Here is a 26,599-nt window from a genome sequence, read left to right as displayed (position 1 = left end):
GTCAAACCTTTGCAAGATCAGCGAAGTGGACATGCCATCCCGTCTCCTTTTCCACCAAGTCGAGGAGTGTGCTCTGAGACCCGCAAACTATCGGATCGACGAGCGACTAACGCGTCCCGAGATTTTGGGTTCGATTCGACCCACCTATCAGCTTTGCAGCGCACGAAGCTATCTCAGTAATGACAGGTCCAATGGGGCTAGAGAGGGGCTCAATTGCTTTTCTCGCTTTTACGGAGAAATTACGGACAGACCGTTCTCTGTCACTTCCTTGGGTTGGTATACTCTCGTCCTCTCCGGGATTTTGAGTGAGCCACAATCACCATGTCAAGTCCATTGGTACGTTCATTTCCAGCGTACAACCACACAGTCGCGTTAATTTGATTTGCAGGATGCAAATAGCGACCCCAATGTCGGGTCGTCTCGAGGCGACGCGTCGTCCACTTCAGGCGATGCCGTCAGTAGCCTTACTGGCGGTGGAGGTTCGTCTGGCTCGGCGTTGATGATGACTTTGTTGCCAGCTCTTGTATACGCAATTTTCTGGGTCAGCCTTTTCTTAATTTTTCGACGCACTCAGCGCCGGTGGTACGCTCCAAGATCGCATCTACCTGATCTGCATGAACATGAAAGGAGTCCAGAATTACCCTCTGGCTGGGTCAACTGGGTCGGGACATTCTTGAAAATTGAGGATAACCATGTCCTGCACCACTCGTCTCTAGATGGGTATCTCTTTCTGCGATTTCTGCGAGTATTGGCGGCGACTTGTCTAACGGGCTGCTTAATCACATGGCCTATCCTACTGCCCATTCATGCTACCGGCGGTGGTGGGAATGACCAGCTTGATATACTGAGCTTCAGCAACATCAAAGACCCTAATAGGTATTATGCAAACGTGATAGTGGGCTGCGTGTACTTCAGTAAGTTCATCTCTCCATCAGTCATGAGCACCCACTGATCCTTTCAGCCTTTGTGTTTTATGTCGTGACCAGAGAAAGTTTGTATTACGCGAATCTGCGCCAGGCCTACCTCAATTCGCCGGCCTACGCATCTCGAATGTCGTCCCGAACTCTCCTCTTCATGTCTGTGCCCGAAGCGTACAAGAACGAGAAGAAGTTGCGCCAGGTGTTCGGGGAATCTATCCGCAATGTTTGGATCACCTCAGACTGCTCGAAGCTGAAATCACTAGTTAGTGATCGAGATGGTCTAGCCGAAAAGTTAGAAACTGCAGAGACCAAGCTTATTCGCCGAGCAAACAAGGCTCGCATGAAGGCGATCAGGAAAGGCGAGCTGGAAATTGACACATGTCTGGATTGCGAGTCAAGCAACCCTGCTTGGTCTCATCAAGTCCAGCGACCAACGCACCGCCTTAAGTTTTTCGGCAAGAAAGTTGACTCCATTCACTGGTATCGGACTGAGCTAGCAAAGAAAACCGAGGAAGTGTCAATTCTCCAAGCTAAGCATCAGGCTGGTGATGCGAAACAGCTTTCTGCAATATTTGTGGAATTCAGCAGTCAAAACGATGCGCAGATTGCCCTGCAGACTCTTTCCCACCACCAGCCATTCCATATGACCCCACGTTTTGTTGGAGTCTCGCCTCGGGAGGTTGTATGGTCGGCACTGAATCTGAGCTGGTGGCAACGAATTGTCCGAAGATTCGCTGTCCAAGGATTCCTTGCGGCATTGGTAGTCTTCTGGTCGTTTCCCTCGGCCATTGTTGGTGCAATCTCGAACATCAGCTATATCTGCACGCTGATTCCCTTTCTCAAATTCATTCTCAAATTGCCCGACTTCGTCACAGGCGCAATCGAGGGTCTCCTTCCATCTGCAGCATTGGCCGCTTTGATGGCACTGGTTCCGGTTATTTGTCGTGGTATGTTTCCCAATCTTGTCCTTTTGTATAGCCTGCTAACTACTCTACAGTATGCGCCAGAAGAGCAGGAGTGCCATCAACTGCCCGGGTCGAACTGTTCACACAGAGTGCCCACTTCGTCTTCCAGGTAGTGCAAGTGTTCCTGGTTACCACATTGACATCAGCCGCATCAGCCGCTACGGCCCAGATTGTCAAAGATCCTCTCTCGGTCAAAGACCTCCTGGCGCAGAATCTCCCCAAGGCTACCAACTTTTACATCTCCTACTTCATGCTGCAGGGGCTGAGCATGAGTTCGATGGCTCTTGTTCAAATCGCCAGTGCATTGGTGTTCAAGTTCGTTACGACTTTCTTTGCTGTATCCCCACGTCGTCTGTTTCAACGATGGGCAGAGCTAGGAAGTCTCAGTTGGGGCAATGTGTTTCCCGTTTTCACCAATATGGCTGTGATTGGTAAGTGATCTATGTCCTTTCTAATTGTACGAACTCACTAATCGTCTATATAGCACTGACATACTCGTGCATTGCACCTTTGATTTTGGGCTTCGCATTCCTTGGTTTATATCTCGTATACCAAGCGTATCGGTACAACTTCCTCTTCGTCTACGACATTGAGGTCGACACGAAGGGTCTGGTCTACCCACGAGCTCTCCAACATCTATTGACAGGCCTCTATCTCGCCGAGATCTGCCTTATCGGCCTCTGCGCCATCAAAGGTGCGATCGGACCGGTGATCATCATGGTCATCTTCCTCATCGTCAACATTCTAGCACACATGTCCCTCAACGAAGCGCTGGCCCCTTTAAACACCTTTCTCCCGCGATCCCTCGATGCCGAGGAAGAGATGCTACAAGAAAAGGAAGACGTCCTGGCAGAAATCAACGAACAACGCCGAAATTCCCGCGCATTGGCCTTCTGGAGATGGTTCCACCCAAACGTATACAAAGACTATGCAGCATTGCGCCGCAAAGTCCGCCGCAATGTGGCAGAGATCTCATATACGCCAGAGGAAATGCGAACAGCTTATTTCGAACCTTGCATTGCATCGCCGCCGCCGACGCTATGGATCCCACGCGATAAGTGGGGTTTCAGTCGTCATGAGATCATGGAAACCGAGTCGATCATCAGCATCACGGATGAGGGTGCCCACTTGGACGAGAAAAACAAGATCGTGTGGGATAAATATGATCCCCATCTTCCACTGCGAGAGCGGAAGATCCTGTATTGATTTGAGTTCAATGGCATTTAATGAGTTAATGACAGCGATGAGCTACTCTTGTACATAATGATACCTTGACTCTTAAAACGACATAAGTATTAAAATGCAGGAACGAAAATAGAGTAAAATGAATAAAGTAATGTCTGAAATATTCCCACTACAGGCAAGTGACCCTAAACGGTCAAAGTGAAGTTGGCAGCATTCACAGCACCATTATCGCGCGGGAAGAATTCAAACGTGAAGACTGTCGACTGACCAGCAGAGATGACAGAGCTGATAATCGACGAAGTAAGAATCACGTTGGATGAATCCCAGTTGTACTGGCCGCTGTAGGTCTGGACACAATAGTTAGCACAAGGCAATCGAAACGGAAAATAGGGCTCAACTTACAATTCTGGACTGTTGTATAGGGCCAAGGTATTGAGTCCATTCATCAATCAAGGGTATTCCGCTCTTGGTGAGAGCCTTGACAGCAGCGACAGTGGGAAGTCCACCCCAAGTGATGGGGATGGAAAGATCAGAGCCAGAGACCGAAGATGCCACAGCCGATGTGCTGGACAAGGTGGGAGTCTTCCATTGAACAATCTGGACTGTAGGCGATGAAGCGCCACCAGAGAATTTCAGGGTCAAGGTAGCGACGACTCCTGGTGTAGTCGTGGCGGAGAGATGCTTGGACAGGTAAGAAGCTGTGAAGACGATATTCCCTCCCGAGACGGAATAATCAGTTCCAGATACCAAAGTCGAGCCGGTGGAGTCACTGATAGACGAGAGCGTGTTGCCATTAAATATGAAAGGCAAGGTATACGCAGCAACAGCCGTCCCATATTGATGGAAGATATAAGCCGAGGAAGACTGGGTAGTCGCAGAACCATCTTCAGTGCTGTCCGGCAAGCTGTTGGCAGTGGACGCAGTTGACTTGGTAATGATGGAAATCGAGTTAGTATCTCTCCAGACCTTGGTGTCACGGTTGAGGTGATCCAATCCATTATCCCACAGGACACAAGAGATATCGAGGTCGCGGGCTGTCCTCATCAGGAAGTCGGCGTATTTCCATCGGGCAGCGGGCTCGGTATTGGTGGGCGATGCATCGTATTCTCCGAGGATGAGAGGAACTTTGGTAAAATTGCTGCGGATGAGTTGGAAGTCGGTTTCCACTGCAGCTTTGTCGCTGTCAGAGCCCCAGATGGTCTTGCCCCTGCCTAGGGTTAGCAATGAGTCGGTATAAGGTATTGGCAATTCACACTTACCAAGCACTGAAGATGAAGTCATCTAGAAGGAAATACAGTGGTCAGCTGTTTATACTGCATCGAATGTGTGAGGGAACTCACAGGGACTGTAGTAATGGAACTGGATAGCATAAGGATTCGAGAATCCAGTAGGGGCCTCGAACCACTGCGAAGTCTTGACACTATCCTGGCCACCACCGCTGAGATTAACCACTCGCTGCGAGTTGAAACCACCAGCATCATTGATAGCCTGGAGGAAGATTTTGTTCAACTTGTTGATCTCTGCGGCATCAGTTGCAGTGTTGCAAGGGGGCTCGTTGATAGACTCGAATGCGACAAGGCTGGACTTGCAGGCCAGCTTTGTTCCAATTTGATACCACAGTCGGTAGAACTTCTCCTCGATCATGGTGAGATTGGCGCCAGATTGAGTGACATCAGCCCAGATCCACGAATCTATTCTCGGTCAGCATATGTTCATTACAAATGTTCTCCTATGCTCATACCGTGATGCACATTAACAATGGCATACAATCCACGAGATGTCACCATATCAACAACGTCAGATACTCGCTGTAACCAAGCCGAATCAACTGTCCAATCAGGTGAGCTTTCTGTAAAGTGATAAGCCCATGTAACGGGGATGCGGACACTCTTGAAGCCAGCAGACTTCACAGTATCGAACGTGGATGCAACGACGGCAGCATTGTTCCAAGATCCCTCGTCAGGAACAGCATCGAGTGTATTTCCCAGATTCCATCCAGGGTGAAGGTTAGAAACGAAGTTTGAGGCTGAAATAGAACTGAATGCTCCAGTGCATGTAGCGCCTCCCGCGGGAGCAGTCGCGGTAGCAGTGGCAGCCTGGGCTGTTGTTTTGGTGCTTGGGGTCAGTGAAGTAGTAGTAGTGGCCTTGGTTATAGAAGCAGTGGATGTTTCAGCAGCTGTGGTCGTACTGCTACTAGTTGTTGTGCCTGGAATGCATTGGTAGAACCCTGAATATATCAGTATATTTCACATAGAGAGGATTCAACACCACGTACAAGCATTTTGTGAAGCACAGACAAAGCCGGCGGTGCAGATTGAGCTTCCAGAGTAACCTTGTCCTCCACCTGCAATAGATGTACATTAGTAAATGGAACGATGGTAGGTGGAGGAAGAAAGAATCATACACTGGCCGTAGCCTCCTACTTGGGCTTGGGCTACTCCAGCGAGGGCCACAAGGGCACCAGAGAGAAGAAACTGCATGGTAGAATCTGCTACAAGATTGACTGATTCTAAATAGCAAAAATATTTCCTTTTATTTATGGTTGCTGGGCACGATGTTATATACTACGTTCGGAAGAACCGCAAGAAACGAGCCCTCGAGACATGTTCATTTAAAATTCCGGAGTGGCGCGAGCTATCAATTTCTTCATCACAACATGATAGTCTTAGTTCCACCCTCAAACAAGGAATTTGCGAGAAAGACGGAGTATTTCCCGATTATACTGTATAGGTCTTGTCAGGTCGTCACGGGGAGAGCAAGGATCAGGTATATCCCCCCCCCCCCCCCCCCCAATGACAGGGGACCTGCTCTGCCATTGACAAACCGGACCGGTGGACCGATCTGCATGGTGAGCCCTATGAAAAATGATTCTCTTGGAAAAACTCCGAGATTTGGCCTAAGCTCGACATATATTGCCTGAAGGCTTGGCAACGACTAACTGTCTTGGAAAAGGCGCAATTAATCCCCCAATGATAATCACTGGTAGATCTACATTTTACTCCTTAATTTCTCCGGAACACCGGACGACTCCGCAAATAGCTATGCAATGTGACTGTCGCCTGATAGCTTGATATTAACCCCCTGCAAAGCGGACTTGGTCCGTGTTGGTTTATATAAAGCCGTGGAGAATAAGGAACATACGTGCAAAAGAATAACATTTTAAATCCAATAGATCCTACGGCCAAAAGGTTCCTCCTTTATGCGTATTAAGTCGTCAGGTTCATTTCGTCATAGAGCATTAGCCGTATTGAAAGTAAAAGCAGAAGCAAAAACGAAATATGCACGCTATAACTGGTCATCGTGCATCGCTCACATAACGATGCAATCTTTGTTCCGATCTCTGTTTATTCGATCGGCCCCAGAAGACACAGAGGGGCGTGAACGATGGGGTTGTTGTGGGTATTGGTTGCGCGAGTTGCGATTTCCGGGATACTGATTCGCCGCACCACCGTGAGATCTTCTGTCGGGAGGCGAGTACCGCGGTCCACCGGCAGCTTGTTCATAAGGAGGAGGGGGTGCGTTGGGATCGTCCGAGTCAGGCTCCCGGTGTGGCGGACTTGGCTGAGGGCCAGCCCCGTTGAGGACGCTCGAAGATCGGTTAGGCACGTTGCTCATGCGGGGTGAAGGAGTTGGTCGACTAGAAGGCCTATTTCTGGCCGATGCGCGACGATCAGGTAACGGTGGGTTTTGGTTTCTGTCATTTTCACGTTGCTCCTCTTCCTGGAACTGAAGCGAGAGGGCATATGCATAATCCGCGTCGCTCTGCTCTTGTGATGGCTCTGGGGAATCTGAGGTATCGCCTGCTACTGGAGCAGGACTGGCTGCTGCACTAGATGTGCGGAGACCTGCGGGTGCGGATGAGGCGGAGGGACCTGTGCCGACAGGACGGAAGTCGCCTGAAAAGTACTCGGTATTGAATCCTGTCACATCTACTAACGATTCCCAGACTACTTCCGCGTGGCTTGCGTAGCCGGCATCGGTGACCAGGGTGTAGAGTTGGTAAGATTGCGGGTGTTTGTAAAGCGTTGAGAAATGATCATTGCGGAAGAGAATTGAGACAGAGCCGGGGGCGAGTTTCGTAGACAGCTGTGTCAAGCCGAATGGGCTCAACTGTGTCGCATTCTCAATTTCCACAAAGTGTTGGATACTTTGAATATCTTCCATGGTCCCTTCTTCCTCAAATGTTAGTGCTTCGCCCCGTGTGACCCGCTCCTCAAACTCCTGTCTGCGGAAGGGTAACAGCTGGATGTCTTCGTGGTATTGAGCAGTCCGTGTCATTGCATCGTGAGTAGGGCTAGACCAAGAGGCTAGCCAGCCGTGAATCAAGGGCACACCAAAGGTGCTGTAGAGCCGAAGATCGCTTGTTTCACGGAAAGAACCAAATCCATCCGTAGAATCTAAGGTCAGACGTGGATTGACATTCATGCCGGTATGAAGCATGGTCAAGAATTGCGCGAGGGCTTCAATGTCTGGGAATTCCTCATCAGGGCCCAAACAAGTCGTCAGCTCCTCAAACATTGCCTCGATCAAGAGTCCCAGCGAGATTTGCTCGCGGATTGACAAGGCTCTCACAATTGGTGGTTGGACTTTTGGGTTCGCCCGTAGCACTAGCGCATTGATGAGAGCCAACAATGGGCATGGGCCGTTCTGATTTTGAACAAGGATCGGTGATTCCACCAATTCACCTGTGCTATCTGTCCAACGGACGTGGCGGATGGTATAAGTCTCGGATCTCTGCTCCTTTTGCCGTGCAGCCTCCGCATCAGATATGACAGGGCTTGGTTGTTGTTGTAGTTGTCTTTCCGCTACAAGCCCTGGCTGTACTGTTGTGTACGTAAGATTTTGTGATCCAATATCCAACGGCCTTTCTTCTTTGGCGACAGCCTCTGACGAGTAGACAGGAGACGCTGCACGAGACCCGGTTTCGAATCCAAATTTTTTGGGAAGCTCGGCATCCTCAAGGTCAATCAGTTCGTGGGATGTAGCCGAGGTTGCGGTAGAGAGGGTGACGGAGGGAGTGTTGATTCCGGCGTCTGATCCAAGCCCGCCGGGATGCGCGGGTTGATTTTGATGTGTGCCATGATATTCATCCCCCCACGATGGTTCTGATGGTTGCACGACCACTGCTGGGGCATATGGATTCGATTGTTCTTGTGCATAAATATCTTGCGGAGCTGAAACTTTGATGGATTGTTGGGATACCCATGGGGAATTGTTTTCCATATGATGACCATTCAACACAGTTGGTTGATCGTTATGGGGGGCCTCAGCCCATGGTGAATGCTGTTCTGGTTCATCTAGAAGAGACAAGCGCGCAGTCATTGGGATGTACCCCTCCGCTGGAAGCTGTTAGTTCAACGGTCACATTTCATGGCGAGGAATATGACATACTTTGACTTAATGGCTCACTGTTCGAAGTCGCCTGTGAGTCACGTCCCCATTCATTTCGGTCTAAGAGATCTTGGGTCTGATCCGCTGGCCGCGGCTTCAAGAAAGGGTTGTTGGATTGTAGTGGCACCGGTGGCTCCCCAGTGGAGGAATCGCTGTTATTGTTTGAACGCCAAACATTCTCAGAAGCCCCTGTATGTTGACCTGCCATCAATGCAGGTGGAACCCAGTGGCCAGCGTTGTTATCGTAGGAAGTCCCCGCATACTGATTATACTGAATCTGACCGGGGTGGCTGGGGTCAGACCGAGGGTGTTCAGGCCATGAATTCGGCGGGTGGCTGGCCGGAGAGCCCACCGGCGACCTCTGTGCCTCTTCAAGCGGCATCAGATCAAACGCAGGGGAAGTATTGAGGTCAGGCGAATAGATGGAGTCCTCTGAGGGGAAGTGGTTCAGGCGGCCCGGGCGGTGGGACGAGGAAGAGTTGGTGGAAGGGGGAAGTGGGCGATCGTGCATTCGATCGTGAGTTCGATTTCGTGAGGTTCTCAAGACGCGGTGGAGGCTGTTTGCGCAGGCCCATTAAGACGTCCTTTGACCTCGGTGAGGGGTGAAAGTTGGGGTACGCGTATAGATCCACGAAAGGCTGATAGCTCGCAGGAGCTCAAGAGCGAGTACACACTCAAAAGTGGCCTGTGGATGCAATAGAGACAAGAGGAGATAAAGTTGGAAATATTGAATAAGCCATCAAGATACAAAGGTAGGGAAAACGCCTTGCGCTCGGCTGCAGGGGAGGCGAAATGCCTTGGTACGTAAGTGGTAGGCGGCTCAGCCTAGCTCAAGCTCGAAACAGCCATGCGCGAGGAGAATACGAAACAGAGTGGGATTGGAGGAAAAGATATCAGAATAGGCACCCGAATTCCACCGGTTGAGGATTATTTGGTTGACCTGGGGGAGCTCCATGTATTTAGATTACGCTGTATTGGAGAAGCAGATCACAATTAAGGTGGAGGGCTGGGTATGTGTAGTACTGTCTCGTATGGTATCATATGACGTGTTGGCTGTCTGGTTCAGGCATTAAGGCACCAAGGTAGATTAGTAACAAAGCATCAAGGCCACTACCGGACTATCCAATACTCCGAGTATCCCAATTCTCCTCCTCTGATTGGTCCTCGTCAGTTTCCGACAAAAGGCGCGAATATTTTTGTGAGCTTGAGGGTTTGCTACATCATAGCCATGCATTCCTTTATTCGCCCAAATCAGTTCGTGGCGGTCAAACTACCCTCTGACCAGACTAGAATTGTCAAGATTGTCCCCGATACGTGAGTGTTGCTACTCTATGCGGGGAGATTTCACCAAGCTAACTGAGCATCAGAATCGTGAGCCTAGGCAAATATGGCAATTTCGCTGCCAACCAGATTATCGGCCGGCCACTCTACTTCACATTCGAGATCCTGGACTCACGCGACGAGACTGGCTACCAACTGCGGGTCGTGACAGCCACCGAGTTGCATGCGGAGACTCTACTCACAGAAGGTGAGGGCGAAGGAGACGACGTCGAGACTGGCGAAGATGGAGTACCGATGCGCACCAATCGCGAGACGATCGACGAGCGAACAACGCAGAAATTGACCGTGGAGGAGATCGAAGAATTGAAGAAAGAAGCTGGTGGCGCAGGACGAGAGATTGTCGCAAAGCTCCTCGAGTCGCATACAGCTTTGGATCAAAAGACTGCCTTTTCGCTGGCAAAATACACTCTGCGCAAGCGCAAGAAGTACATGAAGCGATTCACTGTCTACCCGCTGGATGTCAGCCTCCTCGCCAATTTCTTGCTGGAAGAGCGCGATGCGTCAAAATCCATGGAGCTTCGGGACGAGCATATTGGTTTGATTGGATGCTGGGGCAATGTGCACCACAGCGGAAACGTTGAAGTCGAACCAGGCATGAAGCCCCATGGTCGTTACTTCATCGTCGATGAGACGGGTGGACTTGTGGTCGCCGCAATGGCAGAGCGCATGGGAATTCTATATCCCCACGATGCCGAGGAAGATCTGGAAGATGAGGAAGAGTCCATTCCCATCAAAGATGAGAACACCGAAGAAGCACAAGACGAGACTGCTCCTAAAAAGCGGCGCATTCGACCTCAGCCTATGTCTGCCACAACCAACACAATCACTGTGGTCCACGCCTACTCACAACCAAACCTGTCACTCTTGAAATACTTCGGCTACGATACCAACAACCCTGATGAATCACACCCGCTCCACACCCACCTTAAAACTATCTCCTGGATGCAGTTGGTCGACCCTAGCTCCGACCCGCTCTACTCCAACGAACCACCCACGTTACCCGCCGAAGAATTGACCGAGTTGAAACAAAGCAAACGCACAAACTACTACCACAAGCGCAACCGATGGGAGCGAGTTAAAAACGTGGTGGATGAGTCCCGCGCAGGAGACTTTGACGGTCTCGTTGTATCTAGCTTGCTAGACCCAGCCAGCATCCTGAAAACACTGGTTCCACTTCTCGCAGGCTCAGCCCCCATCGCCATCTACTCACCCACAGTCGAGTCCCTGGTCCAATTGACAGACATGTACTCCACAGCCCGAAGGACCGCCTTCATCCACCGCAAGCGCGAAATGGAAGAGAGCACACCCGAAGGAGAAACCCCTGATCTTTCCTCCCTCTACGAAGAATTCGTGGTTGACCCGACCCTCATTCTCCCGCCTACATTGCAGACATCACGTATCCGCCCTTGGCAAGTGCTGCCAGGCCGAACCCACCCTCTCATGATGGGACGCGGTGGTGCAGAGGGATACCTCTTCCACGGCATTCGGGTGTTCCCCACTGCGCAAAATATCCAGGCTGCTGGCAATGTTCGCAAGCGCCGAAAAATTGACTCGGGTCCGACATCTACTTCTACCCCAATTAGTGATCGGGATGTGGAGATTGACGTCCTTGTCTAATGAATGATGCCCGTTTCCTTAATAGACAGAATAGCATTGACAATGTTCAAGTATCATATCCTTATCTATCAGATCATGAATACCTCGTAATCATCGTGCTATCTTTGTATGTAACAGAGAGAAATCACAATTCACCATCCCCTTGCGAGGTAAACAGCCTATACTCCGTGGTAATTCAGAACAGTTGAATCAAATATCAAGTTTATTCATGCGCTGAATTTCATCAAACAATATACAGCAACGCTCGTGTTTACAGGCTCTTGCCCATAAACTTTCTCTTCGTGAAACTAAGCCAGAACTACATTTTGTCAGCAAGTCAATCTTGATCCATCTTTCTTTCCACATACCTTGGAGGGTCCAACGCCACCGGGGTATAATCTAGCATGTAGGCGCATGGCAATCTCCTGTCGCACCTGCGAGATGTACCTATAATTGGCAACAGTTAGAACCGGTTTTATCACTTGACAAGAGACGAATATCATACTGGCGCAGACTCTCGGCGTCCTGACGATCGCGTGGGGGCTCAAAGGCCTGGTTAAGCGGGAACGAAACATCACCGGGGATAGCAAAGTTATCGAGGGAGGCATTGATCAGGGCCTATAAGTAATGTAGTGTCAAAATGGGTTTCACTAAAATCCTCGCCGGTATATAGAACCTACCTTTTCAGCTTCGCGAGCATTCATTGTTGGCTTGACCTTGCCGAGACACTCGCTAATAAACAGAGTTCCGTAAATGAGCATGCGGTCGGCGGGGCCATTGATCTCAAAGTTGCGGAAAAGGACATTGGCCCGGAAAAGTGACAAGATCTCGTCGACGCAGTCATATGATTCACTTTCGGGGGAGACATCGAGGTCGTCGATGTTGGGAAGCGGGGGCAATGTGTATGCGGGGCCGCGGGTGCGAGTCCGGAGAGGGAGGATAGGGAAGTTTCCTATATAGCAGGCATGCGATGGTCAATTTGTTATTCTGCGTGGTGCTTCGTATGTTGCTATCTGGTCGCAGAACTGCTGCGCTGCATCGGGGGGTCTCGTACCAATCACGGGGACATCGCGATCCTCCAGGAAGATGGAGTGGTATGCCTGCATAGGGGTTAATAGGTACTTTCTTGCGACAACCGGGGGCAGTCATTCTTACAGGCATATTGAACCAGGTGACGACAATGGGGTAATTGTCGAGAGATGATGGTGGAGGGACAAGTTGACGTTAGGCAGGATGTCATCTGTGGAGTCCCTCCAAGCTCCATGATTTTCCGCCCCGAGCCTCTTTACGCGCCCCAGCAACGCGTCGACTTCCACTTTGCCTTCGTTGTTTTACGTGCACTTTGGTGTCATTCTTCAATTTTATTCAAGAGAACTACTCTTCTCGTTCACAATGTCCGACTACGAAGATGAAATGGACGTGGATGCGCCCAAGGACGTCCAGTTCAGCTCCGACAATGCCAGTGGAAAAAAGAGAACCGCCGCAGATCTTCCAATTCAAGCTCAAGATAACCTTCCTTGGTATGTCTCCGTTTTTTTTGTGTTTTTTTGGTCGCGCTATTTGTTGATGACTAGATAGGGTCGAAAAATATCGACCAAACAGCCTCGACGATGTGTCCGGCCACCAAGACATACTCGCTACCATCAACCGATTCGTGGATACGAATGTATGACTACCCTACATATGCAGATAGAGAGAAATCGACTGACTGGTATATAGCGACTTCCCCATCTCCTGCTCTATGGTCCTCCCGGAACTGGAAAGACCTCTACAATCCTCGCCCTCGCAAGACGAATCTATGGCACCAAGAACATGCGACAGATGGTGTTGGAGCTGAACGCCAGTGACGACCGTGGTATTGATGTAGTTCGGGAACAGATCAAGACCTTTGCAAGTTCGTGCCCTGCAACTCTCTTGCTAGGATACAAGCTCACCGAAACCTAGGCACAAAACAAATCTTCTCCATGGCACCCCAGGCCTCCGGCGGCCAAAATCTAGCAGGATACAAGCTGATTATCCTGGATGAGGCTGACGCCATGACCGCCACAGCCCAGATGGCTCTCCGTCGCATCATGGAACGCTACACGGCCAACACTCGATTCTGTATCATCGCCAACTATACACATAAACTGTCCCCAGCCCTTCTTTCTCGGTGTACTCGATTCCGTTTTAGTCCGCTCAAGGAGGCCGATATTCGGGTCTTGGTGGATCAAGTCATTGAGAAAGAGGGTGTCAGGATACAGCCTGATGCGGTTGATAGTCTAGTGACCCTGAGCAAGGGTGACATGCGAAGGGCATTGAACGTGCTTCAAGCCTGCTTTGCTAGCAGTGAGTTTCCATCGCTTCTAAATATTGACAGTTCAATTGACTTATACCCTTAGGCATTCCTCTTCCTATGAGAGACGCCCCCAAGGCGCCTCGCCCCGAACCCGAGATTGTCACCAACGCAACGATTTACGACTGTATTGCCGCTCCTCACCCCGCAGATATCCAAGAAATTATGACCACCATCCTCTCCACCAGCGATGTTACCTCTTGCCTCAACACTGTGCAAACCCTCAAGGCCACCAAAGGTCTCGCCCTAGCCGATATCCTATCGGCCCTCGCGGACCAACTGCAGCAGCTCGAAGTCCCCGCGCAGACCCGTATCACCTGGCTCGAGGGTCTAGGTGAGATTGAATGGCGTCTTGCCGGAGGTGGCTCTGAAGCAGTCCAAACCGGAGGACTGGTCGGAGTTGTGCGAAATGGGTGCGAAGTAATGGGCGACAAGGGCGTTGTAATGGCATAGGAAAATGAGATACGAGCAATTTAATTCCACAAAGTTCCAGACACCATAGCCAAGACCCTCAAGAGCCTGACGGCAGAACTTGCCTGAAGAGTCACTTAAGCGCTAATAGCCCTAACTAGCGGGGAAAAGGGTCCAATCTCACTGCGACAATTTATCGCACCGCGGGATGCCGCGGAGTTAGTTTCAATTAGCCAACTGCTTTTCCTCGGACATGACTAAACTATTGACTAAACTAATTCCTGTTAACTTTGAATGTAAATGTGAGTTTATCGGTTTTCCCCGAAGGGTCCGATGGGTGGGAAGACCCAACTGGACCGCCAGTGGGACTACTCCGCACGACAAGTAGATAAAGACCCGAGACCCCCACTTGGGGATTTCTTTTTGTTTAGTTCCTTTGCATATCACACGATGAAGTACTCAATTTCTTCTGGTCTCTTCTTGGCCGCCTCCCTGTCTACTGTCGAGGCGGAGCGTGTGGTTGGTGCTTACATCTTTGCACGCCATGGAGATAGAACCCCCAAGGTCTTTGGTAGCACCCAATTGACTGATTTGGGTTACCGTGAAGTCTTTGATGCCGGTTCATTCTACAACCGGCGTTATATCTCCGACAACTCCTCCAGGCAGATCGAGGGTATCAACCCAGAGATCGTCAGCTCAAAGCAGATCAGTGCCACTGCTCCTTCAGATGCTGTGTTGCAGAACTCAGCCACTGGATTTTTGCAGGGTGTGTACCCTCCTGTTGGCACAGTAGCTTCCCAGACTCTGGCCGATGGCTCCTCGGTCGAGGCACCCTTGGGCGGCTACCAGCTCATCCAGCTGTCGACCTCGACTTCGAGCAAGAACAGTGAGGATGCTACCTGGTTGCAGGGCGCCAGTGGCTGCCAGAAGGCAATCTTGAGCAGCAACAACTACTTCACCTCGGATTCTTACACTTCTCTGCTCTCCTCCACCGCGGATTTCTACAAGTCCCTCTCCCCCATGCTGGACGGAGCCTTCTCTTCCTCTCAAATGACTTTCAAAAACGCTTACACCATCTTCGACTACCTCAACGTCGGCAAAATCCACAACACTACCTCAACTTTCCCTCACAAGTCTGACCTGACTAAAGAGGTCTACCATCAGCTGATCTCCCTGGCTGGCAGCCACGAGTTCAACCTGGCATACAACGCATCCGAAAAGGTGCGTGCCATCGATGGCGCCGTCCTGGCCGGTGAGATATTGGCCGGTCTCAACGACACCATCGCCACAGAGGGCAAATCTAAGCTGAATGTCGGTTTCGGCTCATACGGCACCATCTTCTCGCTCTTCGGTTTGTTGCAGATGCCTGCTGCCTCCGTCAACTTCACCGGTATCCCAGACTACGCCTCGTCGATGGTCTTCGAGTTAGTAACCAATGCCACTGGCACTAGCTTCCCCTCGGCCTCTGACCTCAGCGTGCGCTTCATGTTCCATAATGGTACTATCACCGAAGGCGATGAGCCCGCTATTTACCCACTGTACGGCCAGTCCAGCGAGCTCCTTTCCTGGGATGACTTCTCCAAGAAGACTAAGGAGATAGCCGTGGCCTCCGATGAGGAATGGTGCAGCTTGTGTGGCAACACTGATGGCAAGTGTGCCAGCTCTGATGATGCCACCACCTCCGGCTCTACCAGCACTTCTAGCACCAGTAGCTCAGGCATTTCTCGTGCCGTGGCCGGTGTCATTGGCGCTATGGTCACCCTCGCTGTGATCCTTGGTCTTCAGGCTCTATTCTTCCTGGTTGGTGGATTCCGCATTGCTAAGCGGAACATTGCTGGTCCTGAGATGGCCTCACCTGCTGTTGTCGAGGTGGATAAGAAGGCTTAAATTCTTATAATAGAGTGATAATGTAATGGGCTGATCAGATGAAGCCTATACTTCGAGTCTGTGACTTGCCAAAATATTCAAGATGTGTTGCGAGTCCATGAAAACACAAGTAATAATGTGGATCTGAATTGAACTATAAAATTCGGTTCAAATACGTATATGTTACTTTTGTTTCGCCGTTCTTACTTGGTTTTCTGCCTATTCTTGTTTGCCTTATATTACAGAAGTTTAAACAGAAGAGTACTCTATAGACACTCAGACATCTGCCATCGTCGCATATCACTCACATCTCCCCGGAATATCTTCAAGCGACCATCCCGCAGATTCACCGCCTTTAAGCCAACAACATCTCTCCCTCCTATCAATCCTCAACCCGAGATGCCTCGCCAACAAATTAACTTAGACCCCTACAAAGAGGAGATAATATCCCTCTTCCACCATGGAGTCAGTAGTGAAGCAATCAGCCGCACCCTAGAGAGCCAACATAACATCCAAGTGAAAGAGCGAACAATCCAATCCCGCCTACGCAAGTGGGGCATTCGCAAACGACATCGAACAACGACAAGCGATGAAGCTCTGCATTCACGGATTCAAATGCTCTTTATGAAAGAACAATTGACTGACAAGGCCATGCTGAGAGTCTTGCAGCAGGAGGGGTATGGCATCTCTGAAAGGACTCTCCGACGGTTGCGGTTCAAGCTAGGACTTCATGCTAGAGCTTCTTCTGAGCAGGAGCAGACTCAACATCAACAGGAGCAGGATCCTCTACCAATGCTTCAGGTGGCTCAGGCTGTGCCTCAGCCTCAGCCAGTGTGATTTGCTTTGCTGGGTTGCGGCAGACTTCACTGTTCAGTTCGATCTCTTTCACGGCCCTAAGCAACATTATCTTTCCTTGCGACAGCGTTCTCATGATCAGAAACAAACCCTATGCGACGATCATGATCTCGAAATCATTGCATGCAGATTCACTGAATCAACGTCGGGTCACCCTCATCAACGCACCAACGATCATGATCCCAGGTTGCAGTCAAATACTTTGATGACTTGACCCACCTTCATTGTCTACCTCACAGTGTGAGTCTTCCGAACAAGACTCACTAAAGGAATCACCAAAGTCTTCATTCTCTGCACCAAAGACGGAGTCTGGATGAACCGTCTGGTCAGGGAGATTCTCTGAGCTGAAAGATTCACCATCACACACCCATTGCGCCCAATTTCCCAAATATGTAATCATTCATGTGATATCCACTACCGACCTTCCAGCTCTTCATTTTACCCGACATTACAGTTGTCTTTCCAAATGCGACCAAATCCCCGGCCTCTTTGTCAAATAGTAGTGCTTTGAACGCTGTTACACTGCATAATATCCAACTCAATGCCAATTCCAAATCAGTTGTACTCAATCATGTATTCGTGCCAGTTGTCTGTGAAAGAAATTAAGGGCTAGAAATTGGTCACGTGCCATGACGTTTTATGTAACTTCTAATCGGAGAAGACATTCGACACGCAACACGAGAGGTGCAACCTCAACTTATACCCCCAAGTCCCAACCTTCGTGGGCGCATCATACCTGGCCTACCAGTCATTATGTCCTCACAATACGCGAGCGAGCCCAATCCCACCGCGTCGGCCACGCTCAACACGACAGTTGGTCCGATCCAAATCGCGCTCTTCGCAAACCAGACACCCCTCACTTGCAAAAACTTCCTCCAACACTGCAAAGATAATTACTATGCAGGAACAATTTTTCATCGAGTAGCCCCGGATTTCGTGATCCAGGGTGGTGATCCCACCGGCACAGGCTCCGGCGGCACGTCAATCTACGAATATCCAGAATTCGAATATGACCCCGAAGCTCGGGACCCGAATGAGCGAGTTGTTTTGCGCGATGAGCTTCACAGTCGGTTGCGCTTTAACCGGCGTGGACTGCTGGGCATGGCCAAGAGCGAGGATGGGACATACGGCAGTCAATTTTTCATTACGCTTGCGAACACAGAGCGCGAAATGAACGGACAGTGCACAATCTTCGGCAGATTGGAAGGTGACAGTATCTACAATGTGTTGAAGATCGCGGATGCAGAGCTCGTCGAGGGCACTGAGCGACCTGTTTATCCGATCAAGGTTACCTCCTGTGAGGTTGGAGAGTTAGGGCCTTTGGAGGGCAAGTTGAAGGATCGCCAGGCTATCTCGTCTACATCAAAACCAGAGAAACAGGCGCCCAAAAAGAAGAAGAAGGCGCCTAAAGGTGGAAAAACACTGCTAAGCTTTGGAGATGATGAAGGCGACGATGGAATGCCAATGCGCCCAGCAAAGCCCAAATTCAACACTCAATTAGTCGCGGATGTGCCAGGCGCGCAGACCGATGCACCAAAGCCCAAGACTTCCAGCGATGCCCAGTCACAGCCTCGCAAACGTCAAAGGTCACCATCCCCTAGACGATTAGCGTCACCTGAACGTAAAAAGCGCATTAAAACGCCAGAGCCAGAAACTCAACTTCCTGTCCAAGATCCTGAATCACCCATTCGCTCTCCAACACCAGAAGCACCCAAGGAGTCCAAGTTATCCAAGACAAACGCCCAGATCGCCAGTCTAATGGCATCAATGCGCCGAGAGGTCGACACCGGTCCAAAAGATACAGGCCGCAAGAAGTCCGCCCTCGAAGCGATGATCCCGGAAACCTCAATCCGAGGACGTCGACGACCACCACCAGGATCAGCAAACGGCTCAAGCCGCAACGGCACAGGACCTAGCAACGCAGCAGAGCGCGAAGCTCTGCAACTCTTCAATGCCTTCAAGGCAAAGCTAGAAGGCGCCAAACCTGAACCCACACCAGCATCACAAACTAAAACTAACGGCAAAGAAAGTGTGCAAAACAAAGACGCAGACGAAGACGAAGAAGCCCAACTGTGCGACCTACACTTCATTGCCAACTGCCAATCCTGCCAATCATGGGACGATCCATCTGCAGATGCGGGCGATGATCCCGCACAAGAAGGAGACTGGCTCTCGCACGAACTCCGCTTTGGGAAGGATACACTTGGTAAAGACTTGGAGTGGAAAAAGAAGAACCAGGAAGCGGATTCGCTTATGGTTATTGATCCTCGTGAGAAGGAGAAAGAGGTTGTTGGGAGTAGCAGTGGGAAGAAACGTGGATTCCAGCGGGATCGGGAGCGGGAGCGGAAGCGTGAACGGGCCGGAGATCTGGAGTGGGAGAGAGGGAGGTGATAGTACATTGGTTCTCCATCTCTTAACTGAACTACAATTCATTCAGCAATGCATAGGGCTATTGTGCCAATAGTATGGTGTCTAAGACAGTTTTGCTGAGAACGTATATATATGTTTGTATACATGCACCTTGTAAGCCCCGAAGTCTAAAAGATAAAGACTTACCTACATGATATCCTTCCTGTCTTTGTCGGTTGTCACTTTGTTACTTTGAAGACCTATAAACCCCACCAGACCTTAGTGCACCAGGTCTTAGTGAGGTTCTCAGTCTCAGTTTCATTCTCACTCGCACTCTCATCTCTATTTCCCAAAATGAACTCTCAACGTATGTATCATGGCCACCTTTCACGTTGGATCTAACACCAATTTCTAGCCATTGTCAACGAGGAACTGATCGGATCCGGAAAATCAACCAAACTGCCATTTACTTACTCGACGGCCATATGTTGGGAACCAGCGCAGACTTTGAGGTTAAACCGGAGGAGCACGTGGCTCTTCTAGAAGCACGGATGTGGAGAGATGCCTTCGGTTGGCTCAATGTCCATCAACACCGAGAGGTATACGATGCATGACGCAGTCAGAAGTTCATATATTTATCTCGCAAGGGTAAAATTCACTATAAATTCGTGCTATGATGCCTACTAAACACATTGTCTCAGTATCCCCGAGAGACGAGTTATCGGCAAAGGCCGTTTGACGCTCGGGAGACGTCGAAAGGTTGACCCTGTCGAGGAATCAATAGTTTCGAAATCGTGATAAAGATATAGTAGAAGTACAGAGCAAAGATATGTCATCTGTATTGAAAGGATCATTCATGGTTCATTTTTACAGCCCAACCGAATTCCCAGCACCCCATGCAAGCAAAAGAACGCCTGCGTTACGCCTAATTTTGTCTCCAGCCCTGAACCCGCTTGTCCATCCCCGTTGTGTACGGTATCACTGAACTCCATCAATCACGCCTTCACGCCTTCCTGCGCCGCTTCGTGGCGCTGCCACCATCATCGACAGCCTCAGTTTTCTCCGTTGCTGCGGGGCTTGTGGCTTCACTGTCTGTCAATTGCTCGATGACACGCCCAGAGTCATCGTAGCCAGCACCATCGAACCCGTAGTTGTACGCCGGGTCGCCCTGGGCATTGGTGTTGTCAAAAAGATCTCCATCAGCAGGGATGTGGTCAAAGTCGAAGAGGTCATTCGTATCGCCATCATCGGCTTGAGTGGCCCCCACCTGATCATTTGTGTTCTGGCCAGTTATATGGCTCATCGGGTTCTCGGACGTTTTCGTATCTCCAATATCGGTAAAGTAGTCGTTGTTAAATATCTGGTCCAGGTCAAGCGGGGGAGGAGGAACGTTTCCGTCGCTGTCGAGACCAGGAATAGTCCCATTCGGACTGAGTGGTTGGAGGAGACTGGTCAAGTTCTGGACGGAACGGTCCTGTTCGGCCTGCATTTTGACCAAGTTGTCGATCTCTTGACGGGTGCTGGCCAGTCGACCTGAGTAGTTGTGTGGCATAGGAGGTGGGTTTGGCGAGATGAGCGCGTTGTTGGGCGATACACCAGCATTAGGCTCGGCGGTGTTTGTCTCGTTGGCCATAAGGCGCAGCATGTCCGCGCGTTGATTGGCGGTTAGTGGGACGTTGCCACCGTGGTTTTCAAGAGAGGATAGAACATTAGGGAACTCGGAGAAGTTTGTGGGAACCCCGTTACGGGCATTGGAGTTCTGGATGACAGACATGATGTCCTGTTGAGGGAAACCATCATCTGTCTGATCTTTTGGCACGTTCGACGCACTTGGCCGAGGACTATGATCAAAGACCTCTTCCACGTGGCCCGGCTGTGTAGCGCTGGGTTGCCGGTTGTGGCCTCGAGACCGTGTATCATAGGGACCACTGGCTGCTGGTGAGACCGTGTTCGCGCGGCCACTTTGATCAGAGGTCGGGGGTGCTTTCAAAAGCAGTGGTTGTTTCTTCATTCTTTGGGTATTTGGGCTTGTCATGGAGCCCAACGCATTGCTCAGGTAGTCGTCATCGACGTCCACAATGTTGCCTTGATCCTGCGAGATGGCTCCCGCAAAAGAGTTGGCGAGGTTTTGAGGACCATCTTGTCCCTGCAAACTGCGGTTGTACACTGTTGCCAGGAAAGTCAAAATGGCATTGATGGAGTTCTCGTGGCGAGTGTGTTGCTCCTGGAAGTTGGCTGCCTGTGCGTACAGCTGCTCGTGTTCTTTTCGCAACCTGGTGATTGTGGTTGATATGATTGACTGTTGTTGACGGATCGCTTGAAGTTCGCGATAGACGCCAGAAAGCTGTTCATTAGGCACAGAACTGTCCGTGACTAAAGACAGCTGCTGTGGCCGAGAACGAGTATCGCGAGTGGTGGGTACACCCTCTTCGGCATACTCGTCCATGTCATTATCATCAATATCCTCCGTCTTCACGCGGGTACCGCCTTTGCTGGGTTTGCTGGCATGACCTGCAGCGTTCTTTGGCTTCTGGATAAGCCACAGCAAATCTGGGTGACCACGCTTGAAATATGGGTTTGCGTACTCGCTAGGACTCTTGTTCTTTCGCTCGCTGGCACGCATCGAATTGTCGGAAAGCCCAACCTTTTTGTGAAACCCGTACATGTTCAGCTGTCGGACGAAAGACGCATAGTTGTTGTGTTTGAACAGTTCTGGGATCAACGTCCTCGCAAATTCATCCTCGTCCAAAACGATGAAAGAATTGCCATCGTCGGACCAGCGAATCAATTCCGTATTCTTAGACTCGTCAAGAAAGCTGTGTTTAAACGATTAGCCCTGGTTCTCAACTCAAAGTAAAACTGCGCTCGTACCTGCTCAATTTCTGCACAAATGGAGGGATCTGTTTCCGTTTGGCTTGTGCTTCTCTTTTCGCAGTCTGAGCACGTCGGTAGAGCTCTTCCAACGACTCTCCCCATGCGCCGCTCTCGCCATTGCCTGTGTTCCCCCCATTCTCGACATATGACGCGGGCGCTTGCTCGTATCCACGGTTCCGGCTGATCAGCTGGTTCTGGTTCTGATTTTGATTTTGATTCTGGTTGTGGTTTGCCTGTCGGCGGGCAAGTTGGTTAGATGCTGTCGCAGCCGGCGCAGACACATCTTGAGGGGGCGCAAAACCACCAGGGTTGTATGAGTTATCGGGAAAAGCAGAGGTGTTGATGGTGTTGGAGGGATTTTGGCCCCACTGTAAGAATTGGTCGTTCGAAAGCTGGGAGCCGGGGTTCGCGGTGGTCGGAAAGTTGGGGACAGTGTTCATCTGAGGATGAACGACTGGCACTGTTCCGGGGGCAGGTCTCTTGCGAGTCGCACTCTGAGAACTCATGACGAATGGGCGCGGTGGCGTTGGATCTTATCGGAATCTGAAGGTAATGTTTTCTGGATTTTCGCCAATCTCGCACAACTTGTGATATTGGCAAGAAACGTCTAGTAGACAGAATGGCGAGATGCAAACTCAAAATGCGAAAAGTCGTTCATTCAGGTCGCTGGAATGAGTGACTCAAAAAGTCTTTGAAAGTCGTTGAAAGTTTTTGTCGACAGAGCCGAACAAAATAGAGGCACCAACGAGGGCGCAATTCTATCGACGAAGAGAAACGCCACGCGAGAATAGAAGATTGAAGTGATAACGAGGCGACTGATCAGCGCGTGAAGTCAAGGCGGGATCATTTGGCAGAAATTATATAGGCGGTGAGGTTAAGATAGAGAGATGTTCTGCCCACGAGCCTGAGCAAGGATAAGAAGTAAAACTACTCTGTTAAGCGCAAGGTTCCCCGCCAGACTCAAGTATCGGTACCTGATATTGAGTCACTCTTCATCATACGAAACTTCCCTCTAATGAACTGACATCTGGTTAATCTTTCTTAGAGTCAGTACATCATTTTTGTGTTATTTTAGCTAGGCTCCAATCCTGACACAATCCCAGACGGGTCTTATCCCTAGAAGTCGTAAGATCTCAGACAACTTACTTTTTGACCTTGTCTAGATACTTTTATGGCTCACTGGGTATGCTATGCAGACTAGGCTCTCACTCGCGCTGGTAAACCATGACCTCATAGACCTAACGAGTCACCAGTCAAGCCCTGGAAGTCCGAAAGAATCTGTTTCCATTCATCAGGCTGCTTCTGAGTAAAGTCTTCTACCTGTTTTGGAGCAGCCAAATCCTCCTTCATGCGTGACACATTCTTGGTTCCATTCAACACCGTGATATTTCCCAAGCCCATAACGAGTGCATAGAATGCAGCAGCCGGGGTAATTCCGACATGACGAGAAAGTTGCTGAACAGGCAGGGAGCGTACGAGATCGGGGTTCGCCGTCAGCGTCCAGAAGCCTTGATAAACAACCTGGTTATCGCGACAGAATGCACGCATGGGAACATCGAAGAGAGTATCCTCGTGGAATCTATTCTGCACAACCGATGGCTTAACCGTTGTCATGGAAGAGTTGCACAGTTCTCGCAGCATGGGCATTGTGCAATTGGAAATACCCAAGTTTCGAATACGGTGGGGCACATAAGTCTCAAGAGCCTGCCAGGCCTCAAGCGTCTGGGCTAAAGTAGGAAGCGGCGAATGAATGACCATAGTATCAATGTAGGCCTCATCTACCGAGCTGGGGTCATCTGCTGAGCGCAGATTATGTAGGGATGACTTGATAGAAGCATGGACTTGCTCGGTGACCGACACAGATGGGTCGTAGGGCATATTTTCCACGTCCTGTGCCGAAACAGGGCTATATTTGGTTTGCACCTGGTCATTGTCAGCTACATAGTCTATGATAATAATAGAACGGTCCACTCACATATAGGTCTTTCCGGTCGACGATCCCATCGGCGATAGCTCTGCGAATGCCATCACCAACGAGGTGTTCTTGGTAATGACGGGGTTGGGCTGCAGTGTCCACAGCCCTGAATCCAGCCTTGATCGCAGTGTAGACCAGATCTGCGCTGCTATCTTTTTTCCAGGCTGTGCCGTAGATGAAGACCGGGATGGTGGTGGAGACGGTGCCCTGTGTAGGACGCAGGCAGTACTTTTCCCACATCTTGCTAACCGATCGAGCCATTTTCAAATTTGGTAGTTGGAGTATCGGGTAATGCGGGTTGTATACAAGGGTTCACAGCCTCGAAAGATGTGCCCAATTGAGGAATGATGTTATGGTTGCGGGGTTCTTACTAAGTCGCCCGAGGGCAACCACTTCTGCAATTATTTATTTGATATGTTAATATGTTGTTATGTTCAGTATACTTCTATATTTGACCTTCTCAATGTTATGAAAATGGTTTCTGTATCTCGAAATTGCGGTAAGAATATCGCTAGTCGCGAAAAATTATTGCTGTCCAAGTCACCAAAATAGCTTCCACTCTATAGTTCGAGAATGTAAAATGTAGAAGGTAGAAACCAATTATATTGACAAAATGATGACCTGCATATTCAAAAACTTATCAAGAACGGTGAAGCCTGGAGGTTAGCACACTCGGCTTTGTACAAGTAACGCAACTCAGCTATATATAGTTGGTGGAGATGCTAGCTCGGCAACCGGCCGGCAACCCACACGGAACCCTCGACACTGGAGATTGACTATTTACACTGCAAATCACATAGAAACTAATGACAAAGAATACTCAAGTATGAAGGCTGCAGAATTGCCGGATCAAAGGATATGCACCGATTAGCCCCACAGTGTGGCTTAGACGTTCAGTTTGTATAGGTTCTCCGAGCGGAATGGCTTGGCAATGAGTTTGCATTCCCAAGCAATACAGGATCTCTAGGGGTCAATAAGCCAATATTGAGGGTTAAGACATGTCCAAGCTCCCTGCATACTGAAATCATCATTGCAAAAGCCCAAATTATAGAACTATGCACGATATTAATAGCTCTCCATAATCTAGTAGTGCTGCACCCAAGTAGATCTTGGCTAACTCTTGGCTGATGCGATATAGAGCCAGGCAGCTGCTTTTGCTAAATCAACATTGGCGGTAGTCCCTGTAGATCTGCGGGGCTATCAGTCAATGCTTTGATTTTGGCTATACAACAGACAACTAGGGTCGGCATGCATTTGGGGCTCAGCAGCTAAATTACCTACCTCGGAATTGTGATCATCGTCGGAGTATACCGACAAAGAGAATGATCGCCAAAATTGGAAAGGAAATACCCGGCAAAGCTTGGATCGGCAGGGTCCAGCAAGTAAAAGTCATTTATAGAACACCCCAACTTCAAATATAAATATGCCATGAACCTCGTTGTGAACTGATTTGAATTATCAACAAGAATACACCAGTCTTCTCTACTCTTCTTAAATCAATCTTCACTCTTAATCATCATGCGTGCTACACAGTTCCTCGCTTTCGCTGGCCTGATGCTTGCCGGCAACGTCGCCATCGCCTCCAAGCTGGACCATGACGATGTCCCCAACCGCTGCTGGAACTCCTGTGGCGCCGTTGTAGGAATCTCCAAGAGTTGTGATTCTAGATACGACAATGATTCCGCTGAGCTGAAGTGTATTTGTGACTGGGAGTCTGCCAAAACACAGATCCCTCTCTGTGCGGCTTGTATCACCCAGTATCAAAAGGACCGCAACATCACCGACAATGATCATGATCACGACCATGACCGTGACAATGATAACGACCGTGATAACGACCGTGATAACGACCGTGATAACGACCGTGACCATGACGATAATGATGATGATGATGACGATAATGACCATGACCGTGATGACGAGAACACTAAGCGCGACTATGACGACGACGATGATGACAACGGTATGTATAAACTACTATACCTAACTATGAAGAGCAAATCTAATACACAACAGAAGCCCTGGACCTCGTCTACTCCTGCTCCCTCAGCACAACCACCTACAACTCTGCAGCAGCCACAACCGTGAGTGGCACCGCCACCAGCACAGGAACAGGAACTTTAGCCTCCACCACAGCAACCACTACGGACGGCGCGAGCTCCAGTAATTCCAACAGCCAGGACTCGACTAGTTCCAACTCCAACTCTGATTCCAGCTCTGGTTCCTCCACTGATAGCTCGAGTGCCTCGTCTACCCCGACCCCGGATGCTGCTGCTGGCTTGATTGCTCCTGGTACTGTGTCCATGGCTGGCCTCGTGGGATTGATTGCTTTTGCTTGGGTTTAACTCATTGAATGAGGCTTTGGTGGTATTATGAGATGAATGAGTGAATTCTTATGCGATGGGTTTATGAATAATCAGCGTCTTTCCTTAAATTGCAGATGACATTATCCAGTTTCGGTTTTGTTTCAGATTGTTTAGTGAAATTGATGATTCTTTTGAGTTGAACCTGAGGTACTCGTTAACAACTAAGTAGC

The 26,599-nt window shown here is 49.8% G+C and overlaps 12 protein-coding genes across 12 annotated transcripts; 7 read left to right on the top strand and 5 right to left on the bottom strand.

Moving 5' to 3' along the window:
• Positions 1-321: 321 nt before the first annotated feature.
• On the top strand, positions 322-3,091 carry N7508_002670 (uncharacterized protein; the record flags this gene model as incomplete). The annotated part of the gene is made up of 5 exons (XM_058460736.1): positions 322-336; positions 389-914; positions 962-1,867; positions 1,918-2,316; positions 2,370-3,091. 5 exons carry the CDS (start codon positions 322-324, stop codon positions 3,089-3,091), a joined length of 2,568 nt encoding a protein of 855 aa, XP_058324268.1.
• Positions 3,092-3,255: 164 nt separating this feature from the next.
• On the bottom strand, positions 3,256-5,550 carry N7508_002669 (putative extracellular endoglucanase; the record flags this gene model as incomplete). The annotated part of the gene is made up of 7 exons (XM_058460735.1): positions 3,256-3,417; positions 3,473-4,277; positions 4,330-4,351; positions 4,411-4,761; positions 4,812-5,297; positions 5,346-5,414; positions 5,475-5,550. The coding sequence occupies 7 exons, from the start codon at positions 5,548-5,550 to the stop codon at positions 3,256-3,258; spliced, it is 1,971 nt and encodes a 656-aa protein (XP_058324267.1).
• An 829-nt stretch (positions 5,551-6,379) lies between these two features.
• N7508_002668 (MINDY family deubiquitinase) lies at positions 6,380-8,972 on the bottom strand (the record flags this gene model as incomplete). Its single annotated transcript, XM_058460734.1, has 2 exons — positions 6,380-8,409; positions 8,462-8,972. 2 exons carry the CDS (start codon positions 8,970-8,972, stop codon positions 6,380-6,382), a joined length of 2,541 nt encoding a protein of 846 aa, XP_058324266.1.
• Positions 8,973-9,689: 717 nt separating this feature from the next.
• Positions 9,690-11,419, top strand: trm6 (tRNA 1-methyladenosine methyltransferase subunit GCD10; the record flags this gene model as incomplete). Its single annotated transcript, XM_058460733.1, has 2 exons — positions 9,690-9,775; positions 9,829-11,419. 2 exons carry the CDS (start codon positions 9,690-9,692, stop codon positions 11,417-11,419), a joined length of 1,677 nt encoding a protein of 558 aa, XP_058324265.1.
• Positions 11,420-11,669: 250 nt separating this feature from the next.
• On the bottom strand, positions 11,670-12,559 carry N7508_002666 (actin-related protein 2/3 complex subunit 3; the record flags this gene model as incomplete). Its single annotated transcript, XM_058460732.1, has 6 exons — positions 11,670-11,717; positions 11,767-11,845; positions 11,904-12,016; positions 12,079-12,350; positions 12,453-12,498; positions 12,554-12,559. 6 exons carry the CDS (start codon positions 12,557-12,559, stop codon positions 11,670-11,672), a joined length of 564 nt encoding a protein of 187 aa, XP_058324264.1.
• A 231-nt stretch (positions 12,560-12,790) lies between these two features.
• On the top strand, positions 12,791-14,186 carry N7508_002665 (replication factor C subunit 3; the record flags this gene model as incomplete). The annotated part of the gene is made up of 5 exons (XM_058460731.1): positions 12,791-12,918; positions 12,977-13,064; positions 13,118-13,292; positions 13,343-13,726; positions 13,780-14,186. The coding sequence occupies 5 exons, from the start codon at positions 12,791-12,793 to the stop codon at positions 14,184-14,186; spliced, it is 1,182 nt and encodes a 393-aa protein (XP_058324263.1).
• A 408-nt stretch (positions 14,187-14,594) lies between these two features.
• N7508_002664 (uncharacterized protein) lies at positions 14,595-16,031 on the top strand (the record flags this gene model as incomplete). The annotated part of the gene is made up of 1 exon (XM_058460730.1): positions 14,595-16,031. One exon carries the CDS (start codon positions 14,595-14,597, stop codon positions 16,029-16,031), a length of 1,437 nt encoding a protein of 478 aa, XP_058324262.1.
• A 378-nt stretch (positions 16,032-16,409) lies between these two features.
• Positions 16,410-16,847, top strand: N7508_002663 (Clr5 domain-containing protein; the record flags this gene model as incomplete). The annotated part of the gene is made up of 1 exon (XM_058460729.1): positions 16,410-16,847. The coding sequence occupies one exon, from the start codon at positions 16,410-16,412 to the stop codon at positions 16,845-16,847; it is 438 nt and encodes a 145-aa protein (XP_058324261.1).
• Positions 16,848-17,618: 771 nt separating this feature from the next.
• On the top strand, positions 17,619-19,256 carry cwc27 (putative peptidyl-prolyl cis-trans isomerase; the record flags this gene model as incomplete). The annotated part of the gene is made up of 1 exon (XM_058460728.1): positions 17,619-19,256. One exon carries the CDS (start codon positions 17,619-17,621, stop codon positions 19,254-19,256), a length of 1,638 nt encoding a protein of 545 aa, XP_058324260.1.
• Positions 19,257-20,217: 961 nt separating this feature from the next.
• N7508_002661 (heat shock factor family protein) lies at positions 20,218-22,594 on the bottom strand (the record flags this gene model as incomplete). The annotated part of the gene is made up of 2 exons (XM_058460727.1): positions 20,218-22,030; positions 22,086-22,594. 2 exons carry the CDS (start codon positions 22,592-22,594, stop codon positions 20,218-20,220), a joined length of 2,322 nt encoding a protein of 773 aa, XP_058324259.1.
• Positions 22,595-23,318: 724 nt separating this feature from the next.
• On the bottom strand, positions 23,319-24,324 carry N7508_002660 (putative aldo-keto reductase (AKR); the record flags this gene model as incomplete). The annotated part of the gene is made up of 2 exons (XM_058460726.1): positions 23,319-24,011; positions 24,064-24,324. The coding sequence occupies 2 exons, from the start codon at positions 24,322-24,324 to the stop codon at positions 23,319-23,321; spliced, it is 954 nt and encodes a 317-aa protein (XP_058324258.1).
• Positions 24,325-25,581: 1,257 nt separating this feature from the next.
• N7508_002659 (putative GPI anchored protein) lies at positions 25,582-26,408 on the top strand (the record flags this gene model as incomplete). The annotated part of the gene is made up of 2 exons (XM_058460725.1): positions 25,582-26,026; positions 26,080-26,408. The coding sequence occupies 2 exons, from the start codon at positions 25,582-25,584 to the stop codon at positions 26,406-26,408; spliced, it is 774 nt and encodes a 257-aa protein (XP_058324257.1).
• Between the last annotated feature and the right edge of the window lie 191 nt (positions 26,409-26,599).

The sequence above is a fragment of the Penicillium antarcticum genome (genome assembly GCF_028974205.1).
Source record: "Penicillium antarcticum strain IBT 31339 chromosome Unknown utg000002l_segment0_segment0, whole genome shotgun sequence".
Classification (NCBI taxonomy): Eukaryota; Fungi; Ascomycota; class Eurotiomycetes; order Eurotiales; family Aspergillaceae; genus Penicillium; species Penicillium antarcticum.
This window is presented reverse-complemented; position numbering and strand designations above follow the sequence as displayed.